The sequence below is a fragment of the Anomaloglossus baeobatrachus genome, chromosome 2, assembly GCF_048569485.1.
Source record: "Anomaloglossus baeobatrachus isolate aAnoBae1 chromosome 2, aAnoBae1.hap1, whole genome shotgun sequence".
NCBI lineage: Eukaryota > Metazoa > Chordata > Amphibia > Anura > Aromobatidae > Anomaloglossus > Anomaloglossus baeobatrachus.
The window spans coordinates 477500485-477520205 of record NC_134354.1 but is presented as its reverse complement, the minus strand read 5'-3'; the positions used below and the strand labels follow the sequence as shown (position 1 = coordinate 477520205).

Genomic DNA, 19721 nt, shown 5'->3' with positions numbered 1-19721 from the left:
AAATGGCTGCTACGTATTGCAGAGGCAGAGGTTCATGGAAAGTGGTTCATTTTGTGTCTTAATAAATCGGCTGGACTATTTAAATAGAAAGCCGTTCCTGTGTGCCTCAATCTAGCAGCCAACCTAGTATCCCCTATCACGTGCAGTGAGCGTAGCCTCACGCTGACCAGTAGTGTCATTTTTACATTGGTGTAGACAAGGTTCACTTTTTCTGGCAGTTTTATGCCATTTTTCAGGTAGAATCCATCGTATGCACATACCTTTATCCTGTGCTCTATGCTGTGCATCCACATGTATAGCATTGCTGTAGCAAGACGAGCCCACTTAATAATAAACATGGGCATGTCTCCAAAAACACAAGGTGGGCACAATGTCTTCGGCACTAAACTGGCATATTTTCACTGTGCAACCTTCAGTCCATGGTTGCTTTTGGAAAAGACCCATGAGAACAAAACATCCATAACTAAATTCATTCAGGTGTGTATTAAGAAAAGGGAGTAACTTTAGGGGTTTTCCGCTGTTTTGGCATGTCCAGGCTCTGCAAATGGCGTCCGCTATTCCAGCAAAATCTGCACTTCACAAGTGTTACCAACTTCTCAATACTTCTCAAGGTCAGAGGTATCGATCAAATCAATATTGACATCTGGGGAAGGTTCCGTCAGAAACTAGTCCAACTCGAATCGAGATGTATACGGACCCTGAACACACTGCATCCAATTGGTCTTTGCAAAAACATTAGTTTCATCCCATTTTTGTGATGACTAGTGGTCGTCTTAGGAATATCTTTGTTTTTATATCAGTTATATATATACTTTTTTTAATGAGTATTTATATATTGCAAAGGCATTGCTCACCATAGCTATATGAATATTGATGTGCTCTTCTGAACAGTTCACAACATGGCTGTACATCCATCTTCTACAATATTATACTGTTATTCTAACCATCATGTGCATAATTGCAGTATTCTTATGTATATCAACTGATTGTGAACTTGAAATTTTGATATAGTGGCAGTTCCTGTAAGTTTTGTATTGACAAATGGGTCTCTTATCGATTTTGTTTATATAAAGGAGTTCCATCCAATATGTAATGCCCATACATGCGTCACCACACTGTACTGCCCCTGGTAGAGACATCTGTTCTCTCAGATACATGGCTGTCATGCGGTGTCCGCCTCATCCGCGGATCATGCTGCTGTCTTCCAGGGCTTGCACACACCTCTCAGGCCTCCTGGGAAAGCCCATGCGCTCGGTAAGACCCCTTTTCTTAAAGGACCAGCGCGCCCTGACCCTAAGTGCCTCTCAGGTGAGCTGAGAGGTTTCAGGTATTTAAGGCACCTTCCCCTTAACACTAGAAGTCCCAGAGAGGGGTCATTTAACATTTGTGCGATTGAAACCCTTTGGAGCTCGAAATTCCTGGGACTTCTAGTGTTGAGAGGTGCCTGAGCAATGATGTAGTTACGCTGCTAGTTCTCAGGTCTTTAAGTGCTGCTATTGCTGCTGCTGTTACAGTCATATGAGTTATTTTTTCTTTATAACAATTTGGGTTTTTGCAACCGCTATTTCAGCTTCATATATCTAATAACTCATGGACTCAGTAATATTTATGGATTGGAATGAGGTTTATTGTACTAACAGAAAATGTGCAATCTGCATTTAAACTAAATTTGACAGGTGCAAAAGTATGGTCACCTCAACATAAAAGTGACATTAATATTTTGTAGATCCTCCTTTTGAAAAAATAACAGCCTCTAGTCGCTTCCTGTAGCTTTTAATGAGTTCCTGGATCCTGGATGAAGGTATATTTGACCATTCCTGTTTACAAAACAATTCCAGTTCCGTAAAGTTTGATGGTCGCCGAGCATGAACAGCACGCTTCAAATCATCCCACAGATGTTCAATGATATTCAGGTCTGGGGACTGGGCCATTCCAGAACATTGTAATTGTTCCTCTGCATGAATGCCTGAGTAGATTTGGAGCGATGTTTTGGATCATTGTCTTGCTGAAATATCCATCCCCTGCGTAACTTCAACTTCGTCACTGATTCTTGGACATTATTGTCAAGAATCTGCTGATACTGAGTTGAATCCATGCGACCCTCAACTTTAACAAGATTCCCGGTGCCGGCATTGGCCACACAGCCCCAAAGCATGATGGAACTTCCACCAAATTTTACTGTGGGTAGCAAGTGCTTTTCTTGGAATTTTGTGTTTTTTTGCCTCCATGCATAACGCCTTTTTGTATGACCAAACAACTCAATCTTTGTTTCATCAGTCCACAGGACCTTCTTCCAAAATGTAACTGGCTTGTCCAAATGTGCTTTTGCATACCTCAGTCGACTCTGTTTGTGGTGTGCTTGCAGAAACGGCTTCTTTCGCATCACTCTCCCATACAGCTTCTCCTTGTGCAACATGCGCTGTATTGTTGACCGATGCACATTGACACCATCTGCAGCAAGATGATGCTGCAGGTCTTTGGAGGTGGTCTGTGGATTGTCCTTAACTGTTCTCACCATTCTTCTCTGCCTTTCTGATATTTTTCTTGGCCTGCCACTTCTGGGCTTAACAAGAACTGTACCTGTGTTCTTCCATTTCCTTACTATGTTCCTCACAGTGGAAACTGACAGTTTAAATCTCTGAGACAACTTTTGGTATCGTTAACCTGCACAACTATGTTGAATAATCTTTGTTTTCAGATCATTTGAGAGTTGTTTTGATTAGCCCATGATGCCACTCTTCATAGGAGATTCAAATAGGAGAACTACTTGCAAGTGGCCACCTTAAATACCTTTTCTCATGATTGGATACACCTGCCTATGAAGTTCAAAGCTCAATGAGGTTACAAAACCAATTTAGTGCTTCAGTAAGTCAGTAAAAAGTAGTTAGGAGTGTTCAAAACAAGAAATTGATAAGGATGCTTATACTTATGCACCTGTCAAATTTAGTTTAAATGCAGATTGCACATTTTTTGTTAGTACAATAAACCTCATTTCAATTCAGAAATATTACTGAGTCCATCATTTATTAGATATATGAAACTGAAATAGCTGTTTCAAAAACCCAAATTGTTATAAAGAAAAAAGGTTAACATTAATAGGGGTGCCCAAACTTTTTTATATGACTGTATTGTGCTACATTCTACTGCTGACTCATTTCTATGTTTCATTGATATCCTACGCTGCTGCTAAGATCATCAACGCTGGCTACCCGCTACAGCTAGTATGCTACCCACTGCTGCAAGCATAATGCCCGCTGCTGCAAGTATCCACATCGGTCGCTATTGGTGTATCCATTCATCCATCCATACAGCTCTGATCCACGACTCTGCCTGTTGCTGCTGTCACTTTAATCAGAGACTGTACTGTATCAGTTGCGCCAGCTGTTGAGGTACTGTAGATGCATTTGTGGCTGTGCTCTGTTGGCCACTTACCAATGTGTGTACCTGCTGCCACCTCCAGTGGCAGTAGTGAAGACTCGGCGATCGGTCCAGTTCACTCCCCAGGCAAGTGAACGTTACCTTCGGTCCAGTGGACTCACTAATACCTTGCTCACCCCATGAGCATAACACCAAGTATATAGTGGATACATGTAGACATTGATACTCTATTCTCCCTCTTCCTCTTGTTCTTCTCTTCTACTTATTCTTTATCTCTTTCCTCACTCCCATCCTGCCTCATTTTCTATTTAGTATTGCTATATATCAGCCATGTCATAAAGCCACATGAGTAATGATATGCACTTATTGAAGTGGGCTCCTCCTTGATACGGATATTTCTATGGCATAGTCACCTTTATTAATCATTTTACACTATTATTTATTTATGAGGACTGGGGAAGGGCACCAGTCATATATCATGCCTACATTTATATTATTTTGTGTCCTTATACTGTGATATAGAGATATAAAAAAATCTATTTACATAATATAATGCATACTGAATGATATGGAACAGTGTTATGGCTTTTCTCTTTTTTTTTTTTTTCTTCTATTTTCTTCTTCCTTTTTTTTACCTTCTAATTTCTGTCAGTGTCATGCATACTATATGGCATATATGCTATATGTACAATTACATGTACTTCTTCTTTGGGTCTTCCCTCTGGTGTAGACATTGACTATGACATGGTGTCCCTTGGCAGGTGGTCCTCTGCTATTACAGTATTGGTTTCTACAAGTGGAAGCCTGTCAATCATATCCAGTTATGTGCACGTTTGCGATTTCATCATGTATTTACAGATATTATATTACAAATGGGCAAGATATTATGGTCTTTAAATTGGTTAGTCTCTTTCTTTGAGATATTTTAATCATATGTCAATCTTTCATACATGTAATATTTTACATGTAATTGTCTTTAAATATACAATGGAGTGCAAAATGTTAGGCACCCCTAGTCAATATTACTGTTATTGTGAACAGTTAAGCAAACTGAAGATTAAATGATCTCTAAAAGGCATAAAGTTAAAGGTGACACATTTCCTTTGTATTTTAGGCAAACAATAATAATCTTTTACATTTTAGTTATTACAAAAAGCAAAATGGGCTGATGTACTAATAAAGATTTGTGTGCTTCGATAACTTTGACAAATGTTTTGGACCTTAATTAGCCTGTTAGGGTTATGGCTATCATCAGGGTTATGGCTATAATGATAACCGCTATCATCATTAGGAAAGACTAGGTGAAGCAAATTTCACAGCTTTATAAAAACCCAGCCTCCTCTAACTTTATGCCAAAAAACAGCAGCCATGCATTTTGGGAAAAATGTCCCGTGGAACGATGAAGTTAAAATAGAACTGTTTGTCCATAATGATCAAATGTATGTGTGGAGAGAAAAGAGCACAGAATTTCAGTAAAAGAATATCTCACCAACCATTAAGCATGAGGGTGGATCAATCATGTTTTGGGGTTGTGTTGCAGCCAATAGCACCTGGAACATTTCACGGGTAGAGGGAAGAATGGATTTAATTAAATTTCAACAAATTCTTGATTCAAACGTAACACCATCAGTAAAAAAGCTTAAGTTGAAAAGAGGATGGCTTCTTCAAATGGATAATGATCCTATAAACACGTGTCAAAATTCACAATACACTACCTAAAAAGGTGAAGGTTTTACAATGGCCCTTGCAGTCCCCTGATCTGAACATCATTGAAAATCTGTGGCTAGACCTCAAAAGAGCAGTGCATGTAAGATGACCCAGGAATCTCACAGAACTGGAAAACCTTTCCAAGGAAGAATGGAGGAAAATTCCTGAAACAAGAAATGAAATACTCTTGGCAGGCTACAAAAAGCATTTATAAGCGGTGATACTTGCCAAAGGGGGTGGTACTAGGTATTAATGATGCAGGCTGCCCAAACTTTTACATCAGCCCATATTCCTTTTTTGTTAACTTAAAAATGTAAAAGATGAAAATTTAATTTTCTTAACTCTTCAGAATAACAGTAATTTGGACCAGGGGTGCCCAAACCTTTGCATTCTAATGTATCAATGTATAATCATTACCAGACGTTAGCAATATATTCCAATATTGGAAATCTGATCGTATACAAGGTTGGCCATTTGAGAGAGGGGAGCCAGCATGATCTGAAAATGGCCATTTGGTAGACTTTAATGGCAGTCTCACAAACTAACGGGCATGAAATAGCTCAATGCTACTTTTCTGGCCATAATATGCAGTACATTATGTTGTGAGTGTCATTTTTATGTTTTTGCAGGTTTTGTTTGTTTTTTATCAGAAATAAAGAGAAATAGACAAGTATTCTATCAGTACTTTATAAAGAATATATTTTATTGCTATAGGTATCCCTTCCTATACTACACGTCCCTGAAAGGGGTTGAATAAAATAAATATACATTATATATATATACAAACACACACTATATATATATATATATATATATATATATATATATATATATATATAAAACCACATACAGTTAGGTCCAGAAATATTTGGACAGTGACACAATTTTCGCGAGTTGGGCTCTGCATGCCACCACATTGGATTTGAAATGAAACCTCCACAACAGAATTCAAGTGCAGATTGTAACGTTTAATTTGAAGGTTTGAACAAAAATATCTGATAGAAATTGTAGGAATTGTACACATTTCTTTACAAACACTCCACATTTTAGGAGGTCAAAAGTAATTGGACAAATAAACCAAACCCAAACAAAATATTTTTATTTTCAATATTTTGTTGCGAATCCTTTGGAGGCAATCACTGCCTTAAGTCTGGAACCCATGGACATCACCAAACGCTGGGTTTCCTCCTTCTTAATGCTTTGCCAGGCCTTTACAGCCGCAGCCTTCAGATCTTGCTTGTTTGTGGGTCTTTCCGTCTTAAGTCTGGATTTGAGCAAGTGAAATGCATGCTCAATTGGGTTAAGATCTGGTGATTGACTTGGCCATTGCAGAATGTTCCACTTTTTTGCACTCATGAACTCCTGGGTAGCTTTGGCTGTATGCTTGGGGTCATTGTCCATCTGTACTATGAAGCGCCGTCCGATCAACTTTGCGGCATTTGGCTGAATCTGGGCTGAAAGTATATCCCGGTACACTTCAGAATTCATCCGGCTACTCTTATCTGCTGTTATGTCATCAATAAACACAAGTGACCCAGTGCCATTGAAAGCCATGCATGCCCATGCCATCACGTTGCCTCCACCATGTTTTACAGAGGATGTGGTGTGCCTTGGATCATGTGCCGTTCCCTTTCTTCTGCAAACTTTTTTCTTCCCATCATTCTGGTACAGGTTGATCTTGGTCTCATCTGTCCATAGAATACTTTTCCAGAACTGAGCTGGCTTCATGAGGTGTTTTTCAGCAAATTTAACTCTGGCCTGTCTATTTTTGGAATTGATGAATGGTTTGCATCTAGATGTGATTCCTTTGTATTTACTTTCATGGAGTCTTCTCTTTACTGTTGACTTAGAGACAGATACACCTACTTCACTGAGAGTGTTCTGGACTTCAGTTGATGTTGTGAACGGGTTCTTCACCAAAGAAAGTATGCGGCGATCATCCACCACTGTTGTCATCCGTGGACGCCCAGGCCTTTTTGAGTTCCCAAGCTCACCAGTCAATTCCTTTTTTCTCAGAATGTACCCGACTGTTGATTTTGCTACTCCAAGCATGTCTGCTATCTCTCTGATGGATTTTTTCTTTTTTTTCAGCCTCAGGATGTTCTGCTTCACCTCAATTGAGAGTTCCTTAGACCGCATGTTGTCTGGTCACAGCAACAGCTTCCAAATGCAAAACCACACACCTGTAATCAACCCCAGACCTTTTAACTACTTCATTGATTACAGGTTAACGAGGGAGACGCCTTCAGAGTTAATTGCAGCCCTTTAGAGTCCCTTGTCCAATTACTTTTGGTCCCTTGAAAAAGAGGAGGCTATGCATTACAGAGCTATGATTCCTAAACCCTTTCTCCGATTTGGATGTGAAAACTCTCATATTGTAGCTGGGAGTGTGCACTTTCAGCCCATGTTATATATATAATTGTATTTCTGAACATGTTTTTGTAAACAGCTAAAATAACAAAACTTGTGTCACTGTCCAAATATTTCTGGACCTAACTGTACCTATATAAAGAACACCCTGCTGTTCATTTGAAAATTTACAAAATTGTGATCCAGTTATAAAAATGATATGATATCTTGAGCAGTACTTATCCTTGAACACTGAAGAATACTGCTAAAGAGCGTTAACACTGGAAACAAATGAGTACTGCACTAAAACTTTCTTTTTCAGGGTACATCACCGCATGTGGATATCACAATCAGCATGATAATTAAATATTTTGTTGGATTTGTTTGGGATTAAATGATATTCCAAGGTCAGATTATTTCAACATCGTCATAATCTTCATTTTCCGAAAGTACTTCAATGTATTCCAGGTCTTTATGACACACTGTAAAAAAATAATTCTAGATTATATAAAATGTAGAGGTAAATACAGAAGGTAGTTATCCCTCACCCTAGTTTAACAGTGTTCTTATAAAAAATGTTAGCATTATTTATTACTGTAGTGGGGTGCCTTTATATTGAACTACAACTTCAGTATTTCCATAATATATTTACTAGTATGTGACAGTGCTGATCATGAAAGTGTTGTTTTCCACTCATGGTCAGGACGATGGTTAAACAAAGGCAGGCAACATCTTGTCTACCTGGGAGGGTGCAATTTGAAAACAAAATTGCTATCCTTGGCAGCCGGCATTCAGTGACGTGAGAGCAGGTGCAAGGCACGGAGGTGAGCAGAGTCAGTGACTTACTAACACAGCTCACCAACCACTTTCTCTGCCTTCATACTGGCTGCTATTCCCTCTTGGCATTCAATTGTATTTGCATCTTTAAGACTTGGACATCATTGAAGATGTCAGCAATGTAACAGGAGCATAGCAGCTCTAATAATTTCCCTGCTCAGATGGAAATGAAGCCTGCAACGACAAGAAGCTTGAAATAGGTGAATGCAATCTTATTTTTCCTATATTATTTGGCCTGTGAATTGGATAGTGTGCCATCATACTATAAGGGGAGCTGTGGGGGCCATCATATTGTGTGAGGTACTGTTGAGGTCAAAACACTGTATGGGGATTGTAGGGTCCAACATATTGTATTGAGGGCTGTGAGGGATGTTCTGTATAGTTGGTTGTGAGAGAAATCATACTGTATGGGAGGACTATGGAAAACCTACTGTATGGGAGGACTGTGAAGGACATCATACTTTAGAGATTGCAATGGTGGTATCATACTGTATGAGGAGCTGTGGTGACATCATACTATGCATGATTGGCTATGGTAACCACCCTATTATGTATGGGTGACTGTGGTAACAAATCTATATGAGGGGACTGTGAGCCACATCATAGTGTATGGGGGTGCTGTGGAGGACATCTTGTATAGGTGGCTGTTGAAGACATTATACTGTATTAGAGGGTGGTTGAAAGCATACTGTTTGGGATGGCTGTGAGGGACATCATACTGAATAGAGGGCTGTGGGTGCCATCATACTGTATGGGAAGCTGTGGTGATCATCGTACTATGTATGAGTGACTATGATGACCATCCTACTATGTATGGGTTGCTGTGGTGACAGTACTGCATGATGAAGGGGCTGTCATATTGTATGGGGGATGTTGGGCCATCATACTGTATGAGGAGATGCGGGCTGCATCATACTACATGGGGCACTGTGGCAGTTCTATCATGTCGGTGGGTGCGGTGTGGTATGTTGTACTGTGCATAAGCAGCTGTGTGTGACATAATACTCTACGTAGGAGGGGGCTGTGGGTGCCATCCTATTGTATTAGTGCCCCTTCTTTATACTATACCCTCATACAGTCCCCCACACTATCTTTTCCATATTGTGCACTCTTCACACTCTCATCCCACACAGTATGATTATCTTCAGAGCCCCCTATATAGTATGGTGTCCAACACAGTCCCCATAAAGTATATCTACCACAGTCCCTTATATACAGTAGGCAGTCCACCACAGCCAGCCATACACAGTATGATGTACACCACAGCTCACTATATACTATGATGACTCTCGCAGGCTCACCTACAGTATGGTCACCACAGCCACCATATGGTATGATGTCTCCCACAACCCCCTATGCATAGTAGAATATCTTCGCCAGCCCTCCATACAGGATGATGGCCTTCGGAGGGCCCAATACAGTATAGTGTCCAACACAGGCCATTATATTCAGCATGTTCTACACTGCCCCTCATACAGTTTGATGTCCCCCATAGCCCACCATACAGTATGGTCACCATTGCTTCCATGCACTATAATGCCACTCACAACACCCTATGCATAGTATAATACTATATGATAATAATATAATAAGCCTCCCACATAATGTAATGTTCCCAACAGTCCCTCAGAGTATAAAACAGGGGTGGGGAACCTCCGGCCCGCGATGACCTTTTCTGCGGCCCCCGGGGCAGATTCCCGGTGGCTGCGGTGCTCGGGCATCCACTCATCTTGTCTATTGCCGGCCGGCAGACAGACAGTATTGGGTGGTGGGACTTTCTACCTCCCTCTGGCTCCTACATGCTCCCTGTGAGATTGCAGCTATAAGCAGAGTGATGGGGGAGGGGCCAGCACGGCACTAAGGATGCTGTATAGTGCCGTGCGTTCTGCCTCTCACTCTCAGTTCTGTGCACTCTGCCTCTGTGCTCGGCTATTCAGGTCTAGCACTGCAGAGGAGAGAGAAGACGAGAATGAAACCAGCCCTTGAGCTGAGCTGCTGCATCCATCTTGCATCAGGCAGGAACTTGTGCTGCACCTGATCTTACAGGGCAACTAAGCAGCAGGTACTTATAGCTGAGCTAAGTGTGTTTGTCTAATATATACCACCATATATCAAATGTATTTGTGACTTCAATGTCACAAATACATATATAGTAAACTATAATAGCAAAATCTGTGTTCCAAAAACCAACCAGCGCTCCTTCCTGCTCAGCCCTTACATGTAGCCAAACAGTAATTTCTGATGACATTTATAGTGTTTGGGGAGAAATTGCGCAATAAATTTTGGGGTCCAATTTCCCCTTTTAATCCATCTGTAACTGAAAAAATTGCAGCTAATAAAAAAATATATTTTTTTTTACAATCTCAGAATCATTGGGATCGGTTAAAGCGTTCCAGAGTTGTTACCCCATAAAGTGACATTGATTACATTTTTTTTATTTTAAATTCTTTATTTTAAAGACCGACTCGAGAACATACAAGATAACAACTGCTCCACAAAGAGCAGAATAACAGATTTCAAATATTTAACATTGACATGTAGCCCACCCTTCCTCTCCCCTGTACATGTCTAGTTACTGCAACTGCTCGAGTCAGGCCCAGTTTAATCCTTTTATGAACCAACCCAACAAGGGTAGAATACAGAACATAGAAAGAGAGTGCAAAGCCCAAAAGAATTTAGAACAGGATAAGAGAAAGAGGAAGAAAGGGGAATGAAGGGGAGGGGAGAATAGGAGAAGATAGGGGACAAAGAAGTGAGAGGAAGGGAAAGCGAGAGAAGAGAGGAGAAAGAAGAGAAAAAAAAAAGGGGGGGGAGGGGGGGAGAGTGCTCCTCCAGAGCCTCACAGCAGCCGTGGAGCAGCGAGTAATCTGGCGAAATCCGCCGAGTAAGTGAACTCCAACCATGGGAACCAGGTCCTACGAAAACCTTCCTGACTGTCATTGAGAGAGGATGTCAGGTCCTCCATGTGCCTTAGGTCGTTAACCCTTGAAACCCACTGTGCCAGTGTGGGGGGGGGTAGAAGACTTCCAGCCAAGCGGGATGCACGACCTGGCGGCCATTACCAGAAATCTAAGCAAAGAACGCTTGTATCTATGAGCCGGGAGTTCCGATAGCTGTAACATGAACAGTTCCGGACCCAATGTCTCAGCCGTGCCGGTCACCAGTCTAATTACCTCCCTCACTTCTGACCAAAACCGTTGCAAGGAAGGGCAAGACCAAAAGATGTGCACGTAATCGCCCTCCCCCGAGCCACACCTCCAGCAAACGGGATCGACTGAGGGGAATATCCTATGAAGTCTGGTCGGGACTCTATACCACCTAGTCAGCAGTTTGAAGTTGGCCTCCAACATTCTGGAACTGATCGAAGTTTTATGTGCCATCATTAGGACGTTGTTTCGTTGCGTGTCTGATAGAGCCGTCCCAAGGTCCCTTTCCCACTGCCGCAAATAAACCGGGGTGGGCAAATCTCCCGGGTCTGATAGTAAATTGTATGCCAGGGAAAGTGAGTGCCGCAGGGCCCCCTCTCCCAAGCACAATTTTTCGAATCTTGTGAGAGGCCCAGCATACCGGGCGAAGCAGGGAAGGGAGCTCAAGAAATGCCTCAACTGCATGGCCCTCCACCTCCCCAGGGGGTCCGGAGGCAGGAGACCACATATATCCGAAAGAGATAGCCAGTCACCCTCCTCTCCCATCTGGTAAGCTCTGAATCTGCCCCCCTGTACCCAACTCCGAAAAACTGGGTCCGAGAGGCCAGGACGGAAATCCGGATCTCCTATAATTGGTGACATGGGGGAAGGCAACGGCAGGAGGAGGCGCCGAACCTCTCCCCTCGAACAGCATTCCAGAGTAGCGCCAATGGTGGGGTGAGATCTCAGAGAAGCCGGGAAAAAACTCCCGACCCAAGGCATGGCCGGTAAATGTACCTCCGAAAAGCTCTGTTCCAGGGCGACCCATGGTTTCATCCTAGAGTGACGGCACCAGTCCAGAACCCTAACCATATGTGTGGCCCAGTAATATTTTTTCATATCAGGTATTCCCAGCCCTCCCCTACGCTTAGGTCTGCACAATAGGGAACGGGAAAGTCTCGCCGGCTTATTCGCCCAGATAAATTTAGTATATAGTGAGGCCAATTCCTTGAAAAAAGAGCTCGGGATCTTAATTGGCAGGGCCTGGAAGAGGTAAAGAAGTCGTGGTAATATATTCATCTTCAATATTGCACACCTCCCAAACCATGTGAAAAGACCCCTCACCCAGTTTGCGCAGTCTGTTCTAATGGACTGCAGGAGAGGGAGATAGTTCAGCTTATATAGTTGGCAATTGTCCGCTGCCAGCTGGACCCCCAGGTACCTCAGAGAGTGATTAGCCCACTTAAACCCGAACGCAGATTGAAGCGAAATAACATGACCTTGGGGGAGAGATACATTCATAGCCTCCAATTTTGACATGTTAATTCTAAAATTAGAAAGAGAGGAGTATGTTTCCAGCTCTCTCAGTAAATTGGGCAGGGAGACCCGAGGGTTGGTAATAAAGAAAAGTAAATCGTCCGCGTACGCCGCGATTTTGTAGGTGGAACCCGCAACTGTAGGGCCAGAAATGTCAATGTTACCTCTAATTCGGCTAAGCAGGGGTTCCAGGGTCAGGATAAAGATCAGGGGTGAGAGGGGGCATCCCTGCCTTGTGCCGTTAAGAATGGAAAATCTATCTGAAAGGAGACCATTCACCCTGACCGCGGCAGAGGGGTTGCTATACAGAGAGCATATCCACCTGAGCATCATCCTCCCCAACCCCACCTCCCGCAGAACCTCCTCCATGAATATCCAATTGACTCTGTCGAACGCTTTTTCTGCGTCGGTCGACAAGAGCATCAGGGGCAACCCTTCCGAATTAGCCCTGTGGATTAAGTTCAGCGCCTTAGTGGTGTTGTCCCTCGCTTCCCTTCCCATCATGAACCCAGCCTGGTCAGGGTGGACAATCCCCCCCAGCAATGGAGAGAGTCTCTCTGATAATATTCTGGTGAAGAGCTTCAAGTCTGTGTTGAGGAGGGAGATGGGTCGGTAACTAGAACAAGAGGTAGGGTCTTTACCCTCTTTAGGAATGACTACTATATTAGCGGCCAGAGAGTCTCTCGGCAAGTGGACTTTTTCGGAGAGTGAGATATTGTTAAAGGCCGAGAGAAATGGGGGGAGCAGCATGGAGCCCATCTTTTTGTAGTAAAGCAGGGGGAAGCCATCCGGACCAGGGGCCTTACCAGTAGGGGAATTTTTAATTGCAGCCCAGTACTCCTCCTCTGAAATGGGTCTTTCCATGGCGTCCGCATCCTCCGGTTTAAGGTGTTTCAAACCGGAGTTTGAAATGTACTTCTGGATACGCTGCCGTAGTTCCGTCCTGGCCCTCTCCGACTGCCCCCCATCTATTGAGTAGAGAGAGGAGTAAAAGTCTTTAAAGGCGGAGGCAATGTCTTTCGGAAGAGTGGCCCACCTGTCGCCAGAAATGTGCACTCTAGGAACATAGCCCCTCGCCCTCTGGATCCGGAGGGCCCTAGCCAGGGTCCTGCCACTTTTATTGCCATATTCATAGAAATGCCGCCTGCACTTAGCTAGCACTCCCTTGGCCTTTTGATATAATAGGGACCTGAGTTCCTCCCTCTTCCTGGCCAGATTGACGCCCACGTTCCCTCCCAGAGACCCCTTATGTATTGCTTCCAACTCCCTTATGTCTGCTAGGAGAGATGTAACCTCAGCTTCCCGTTCCCTTTTCAGACGGGCCCCATGTTTAATGAATAATCCCCTCACAACACATTTGTGAGCTTCCCAAACAATGTTGGGGGACATCCCCTCCCCCCCACTACAGTTCAAGTATTCCGTCAGGGCCTCCTTTATTTCTTGCATTGTCACCGGCTCATTGAGTAGCGAGGTGTTCAATATCCACTGACCCTGCCTCCCGATGGGACATTCAAGGGACAGAGTGACCGTGATCAGCGCGTGATCAGAGAAAGATATGCACTCAATGGAAGCATCCACCAGAGAGTGTAGGTCCCCATGTTTAATAAAAAAGAGGTCCAACCTAGAATAGCAGCCGTGCGCTGCAGAATAAAATGAAAAGTCTTTGTCTGATGGGTGCAGCAATCGCCAAGTGTCTATCAGTTGGTGGTCATGTAGTCCCCGTCTCATCCGCCGCAGCGTCATGTGTGGAATACCGGACACCCCTTTTGAACTGTCTCTCAACGGTTCCAACACTACATTAAAGTCACCCCCGAGAACCAGAGTGCCCTCCGAGAATTCCTCTATCTTCTCAAGGTACCGCAACAAGGTGGGACATTGGCCCGCATTAGGCAAGTATACTGCCACGAATGTGAATATCTGAGTAGCTATGCGTCCCTTGAGCATCATAAGCCTACCCAGGTCGTCTGTCTGAGAGTCTAACAATTCCCAAGGGAGCGTACTGGACATGAGGATGCTCGTTCCCCTAGATCTAGGATCAGGGGAGGGTGAGTGGTGCACAATGGGGTACCTTCTGTCCGAGAGTCTGTAGGGTTTAGCTTCACAGTAATGTGTTTCCTGGAGGAAGGCTACCTGGATTCGGTTTTTCCAAAGAAGGTTCAGCAGGATGGACCGTTTCTCCGGGCTATGAAGGCCCTTGACATTCAGTGAGCCCACTCGCAGTTCGGCCTGCCTCTGTTTCCCCATTCTCTGTCGCGAGACCCTAGAGGAGCAAACCAAGAAAAAAGAGGGGAAGGGGGAAGGAGAAGAAAAAAAAAAAAAAAAAAGAGAGGGAAAGCTGGTAAAAAGAGAGGAGGGGTAGAAAAAGTAGGAAGTAGCTGAGACCCTTTAGCAGGGGGAAGAGAGAAAGGCAAAAAGTTCAGAGAAGAGAACAAGAAAGTGGAAAAGCAGCAGGACTGCCGCTCGCAGTACCAGGGACCAGCCCAGGGACTACTAAGGAAAAGATAGGGACAAGAACTGACATGCAACCAGAGCGCAAACCCGCGCCCCTCTTATTAGCACTAAATGACCCCTCTCCCCGACGGAGAGGAAGGGTCAGCCGGTTAACCACCCACACACCCCACCACCCAGGATGAACTCGGTAAAGAAAAACATCCCCCCCCCACCCCCGAACCTATCCTAGACATTGCCATAGAAATAGAATTTTCAAAAACTTTAGACAATAAACTATGTCCAGAGAAAACTAGCCCAAGGCCAGGACTCCTGCTTAGGAGTCGTAGAGACGAAAGAGAGCCTCCCAGCTCCCCGTTCTTTGACTCCGTCTCCCGTCGAAAGCACCTCCGTCTCACATCTTGGACCACTCCTTCCTCCCAGCAGCATCCGGTACATGCCAAGTCCCTCAAGGGACACCGCTTTGAGCAGAACGGGTGCCTCCCTTCCTCCTCCGCGGCCCCAGGGGTGCCTGGGGTTCCCACTCCAACCAGTCCGGAATTGAGCAGTCTGGTATTCCCAGGAAGGCAAAAAGATTAGGAAGCTCTGAGTGCCTCCTCAGCAAAAACACGGAGTTCCCCTTGCGTACTATCAAATGGAAGGGATGGCCCCATCTATATGAGGCGTTTGCTTCTTTGATGCCAAGCAGGAGAGGATGAAGCAGGCGTCTCATATATAGTGTGCGGCTGGAGACATCAGGAAATAACTTCACCATGGCCCCATCCATCTCCACCGGTCCATATGACCAAGCTCCCTGTAGGATCCTTTCTCTGTCTCCATAATAGTGCAAACGACATAGTACATCTCTAGAGGAGGGGACTGATCTAGGGCCCGGCCTTGCGACTCTGTGAATTCTGTCGAAGAGGTAGGTAGCCTCCAAGGGGCGATCAGTGACCCGGTTGAAGATGTTTAAGACTTTAGTACGCAGGAGTTCCTGGGGCCAGTCCTCCAGTATACCCTTCAGTCTGATATTATTTCTTCTGCCCCTGTTCTCTTGATCATCCAAGAGCAGGGCAAGGTCTCTGATGCGGGCATTGGATGACTCACAGTCTCTCTCAATCCTCTCCATTCTGCTCTCCAGGGACTCCTGAGCCTGCTCTGTGGCCTCAATTCTGTCCTCCAGTACCACCATTTCCTCCCTCAAGGCAGACAGCGCCATCTGCTGGAAGGATTCAATTCTAGCTACAACGTCCTCCAGATCTTTCTTGCTGGGGAGGGCCAAAATAAGCTCTCTCAAGGCTTGTATGTCCCCCTGTGGGGGGCCAGCATGCATGTTGTTTAGTATAGCCTGAGGTTCCGTGTGCCCCGTGAGCGGGGGGGTCCCCTGTGTGCAGAGCATGGCAGGTATCCCCGGGTCTGGTGATCCCCTCAGGGCCCCCTCACTATCCACAGCAGCGTGCTGCGAGGCAGGCTGAGCAGCCTCCCCCCTCCTCCAGTCCTCTGTACCTGGGCCCGCTCCGTCCAGTGCCACCGCCGCCTCTGTCCTCCGTTTCTCTGCACCGCTGATCCCCTGCACTGCTGCACAGGCTGTGGGAGAATGCCGAGTGGCTCCTGGGGAATCCCCCGCTGGAGGACGCCACGCGCCCGCCGGCGCCATCTTGCTCCGGGCCGCCTGCGGAGGTTCAGAGCCCGGCGCCGTCAGGAACCTTGTGAGGCTCCCCTGGGGTCTCTGACTCGTCACCGGGGAGGCAGAAGCGGGCGCTACCCCCGGTCTCTTCTTGGGGGCCATCCTGGGTAAGTGGGGGCTGCAGGATATAATAGAATTAGGCTGTGAGCGCAGGAGCTCTGGGATCCAGCGTCCTCACGCTTCCATGTCAGGACACGCCCCCCTGACATTGATTACATTTAAAAAATTTTAGCCTGGTCATTAAGGTCAAAATTGGCTCTGTCACTAAGGGGTTAAATGGTAAGTACTGTATGTGGTAATTTATTTACTGACAACAGCTCCCACAAAACCTTAAAAAATAAGACATCTGAAAAATGTTACTCAGTATTATAATCATAGTCCTAGACATGTATGTCATCCATACCTGTAATGTTTCCAACAGAATCATAGGACGCAGAAGAATATCTGCCATTTTTGTTGATTACATTAAAATCTGCATCATATTTGTGTGTATTATATTCAGAATCTGGAAAAACAAAATTATATATTTAGATAACTTTTCCAAGCTGGGAGGTTAACTCCTAAGTGTCACACACCTGTCCTGGGTCCGGGCTCTGCTCCCTTTACCGTGCTCCATTTAACTCCCTTGTGCTATTTTGCAAGTAGCCTGACATGCTCTCATATAACCTTCTACCTAGGACTATATAAGGTCTACAAAAACAGACACCTGTGTATTGATATTAAGACTTTTAGTTTGTCTCTGCACATTGACCTGCTCCCAGTATCTCAGTTACCTGTCTACAGTCTCAAGGACGTCTCCTGCCTGCCTGCGGTTTCCAATATCTCAGATACCGATCTGCAGTGTCCTGGACATCTTCTGCCTGTGGATTCCAGCATCTCAGCTACCTGTAGCTGATCTCCAGGACATCTCCTGTGTGCCTGTGATTTCCAATATCTCAGCTACTTTTTTGCTATCTCCTGTACATCTAAGGCTATGTGCGCACGTAGCGTAATTACATGCAGTTACGCTGCGCTTTGTAGCGCAGCGTAACTGCATGCGTCCTGCGTCCCCTGCATAATCTATGGAGATTATGCAGGAGCCGTGCGCACGTGGCGTATTAGAGCGCAGCGCTTCGGCTGCTGCCCGAAGCGCGCGTTCTAAGAAGTGACATGTCACTTCTTCGTGCGCTTTGCCGGCAGCTCCTGCTCTGTCTATGGCAGGAGCTGCAGGCAGAGCGCATGGAATCGGCTTTTTTTTTTTCTCTACGGACATTTTCTGCAGCGATTTGAAGCGCACGTGTGCTCTACAGATCGCTGCAGAAATTTCTGCAGGGCTAGTACGCAACGTGCGCACATAGCCTAAGTCTGCAGCTTCTAGTACTTCAGCTACCTGTCTGCAGTCTCCAGGACATCTCTTTTGTCTGTAGCTTCTACTTTAGTATCTCTACAATAGCTGTCTGCTACGTGCTTCACCTGCCTGCTGCACTGACGCCTGTGGCCAGTATGCCTACCTGGACCTTGAGCTTGGAGAAGCCACCGCAATAGGGGATCCTAACACTAAGGGGTGCTTTGCACGCTGCGACATCGCTAGCCGATGATAGCGATGCCGAGCGCGATAGTACCCGCCCCCGTCGCACATGCGATATCTTGTGATAGCTGCCGTGGCGAACATTGTCGCCAGGACAGCTTCACACACACTTACCTGCTCTGCGACATCGCTCTTGCCGGCGACCCGACTCCTTCCTAAGGGGGCGAGTCGTGCAGCGTCACAGCGACGTCACACGGCAGGCGGCCAATAGAAGCGGAGGGGTGGAGATGAGCGGGATGGAAACATCCCGCCCACCTTCTCCCTTCCTCATTGCCGGTGGACGGTGGGCGCAGGTAAGGAGATGTTTGTCGGTCCTGCGGCTTCACACACAGCGATGTGTGGAGCTGCAGGAACGACAAACAACATCGTACCTGTAGGACACACCGACATTATGAAAATGAACGACGTGACGCGATTTTTGACTGTTTCACGCTCGTTCATCGTCTCTCCTAGGCTTTACACGTTGCAACATCGTTACCGGCGCCGGATGTGCGTCACTTTCGATTTGACCCCGACGATATCGCAGTAGCGATGTCGCAATGTGCAAAGTACCCTTTAGTCCCCAGTCATCTCTCTCCAGTCCATTGATTTATATACAGCTGCTGCGATCAGTCATGTCCTATCTCAATCCCTGGCCCCCAGCATCGTCAGTTTCCAGAGAAGTTTTCCTAATCTCAGCCTTTAAAGCACATCAATCACCAGGATTTTTGAATATAACCTAAAACCAGTGCTATACTGGCACTATCAGGCTGATTCTCTACATACCTTTAGTGGTCAGCTCAAATATATAGGTTTTGAAATCCAAGAAAGTAAAGTTTATAAAATCGGCAGCAACTTGAGTGACAGCAGCTGAGGATAAGATAATAGCGGGGGGTATTCATAGTTATCCCCTCCCCCTGTTAGAATTAGCATAAGTATGATACAATTGATTTAACTTTCTACTACCAGGATCTGTGTGAGGTCATACTCATGTGACCAGAAGGGGTGGGGCCTCAGCCAACAAAGCTGGATACCAGGTCACATTGGTATGACCTCACCACAGATCCTGGTAGTGAAAAGTTAAATCAATTGTATAATACTTATGCTAATTCTAATGGGGGAGGGGATAAGTATGAATACCTATAACCCCCTTCCCCCCGTTATCTTATCCTCAGTTGCTCTCATTAAAGAAGCTGCCGATTTTATAAAGTTTACTTTCTTGGATTTCAAAACCTAAACATTCGAGCGGACCACTACAGGTATGTAGAAAATCAGCCTGATAATGCCAGTATAGCACTGGCTTTAGGTGATATACGAAAATCCTCCTGATTGGTGCGCTTTAACCTTC

The 19721-nt window shown here is 45.1% G+C and overlaps 1 protein-coding gene across 1 annotated transcript in view; it reads right to left on the bottom strand.

Moving 5' to 3' along the window:
* Positions 1–7284: 7284 nt before the first annotated feature.
* LOC142290287 (uncharacterized) overlaps positions 7285–19721 on the bottom strand; it is a 36156-nt gene continuing 23719 nt past the window's right edge. The window contains exons 7-8 of the mRNA XM_075334242.1: positions 17231–17332; positions 7285–7916 (exon numbers count right to left, since the gene is read on the bottom strand). Coding sequence (XP_075190357.1) covers positions 7843–7916; positions 17231–17332 — 176 coding nt within the window. The 3' untranslated portion in view covers positions 7285–7842. The remainder of the gene's footprint in view (positions 7917–17230; positions 17333–19721) is intronic.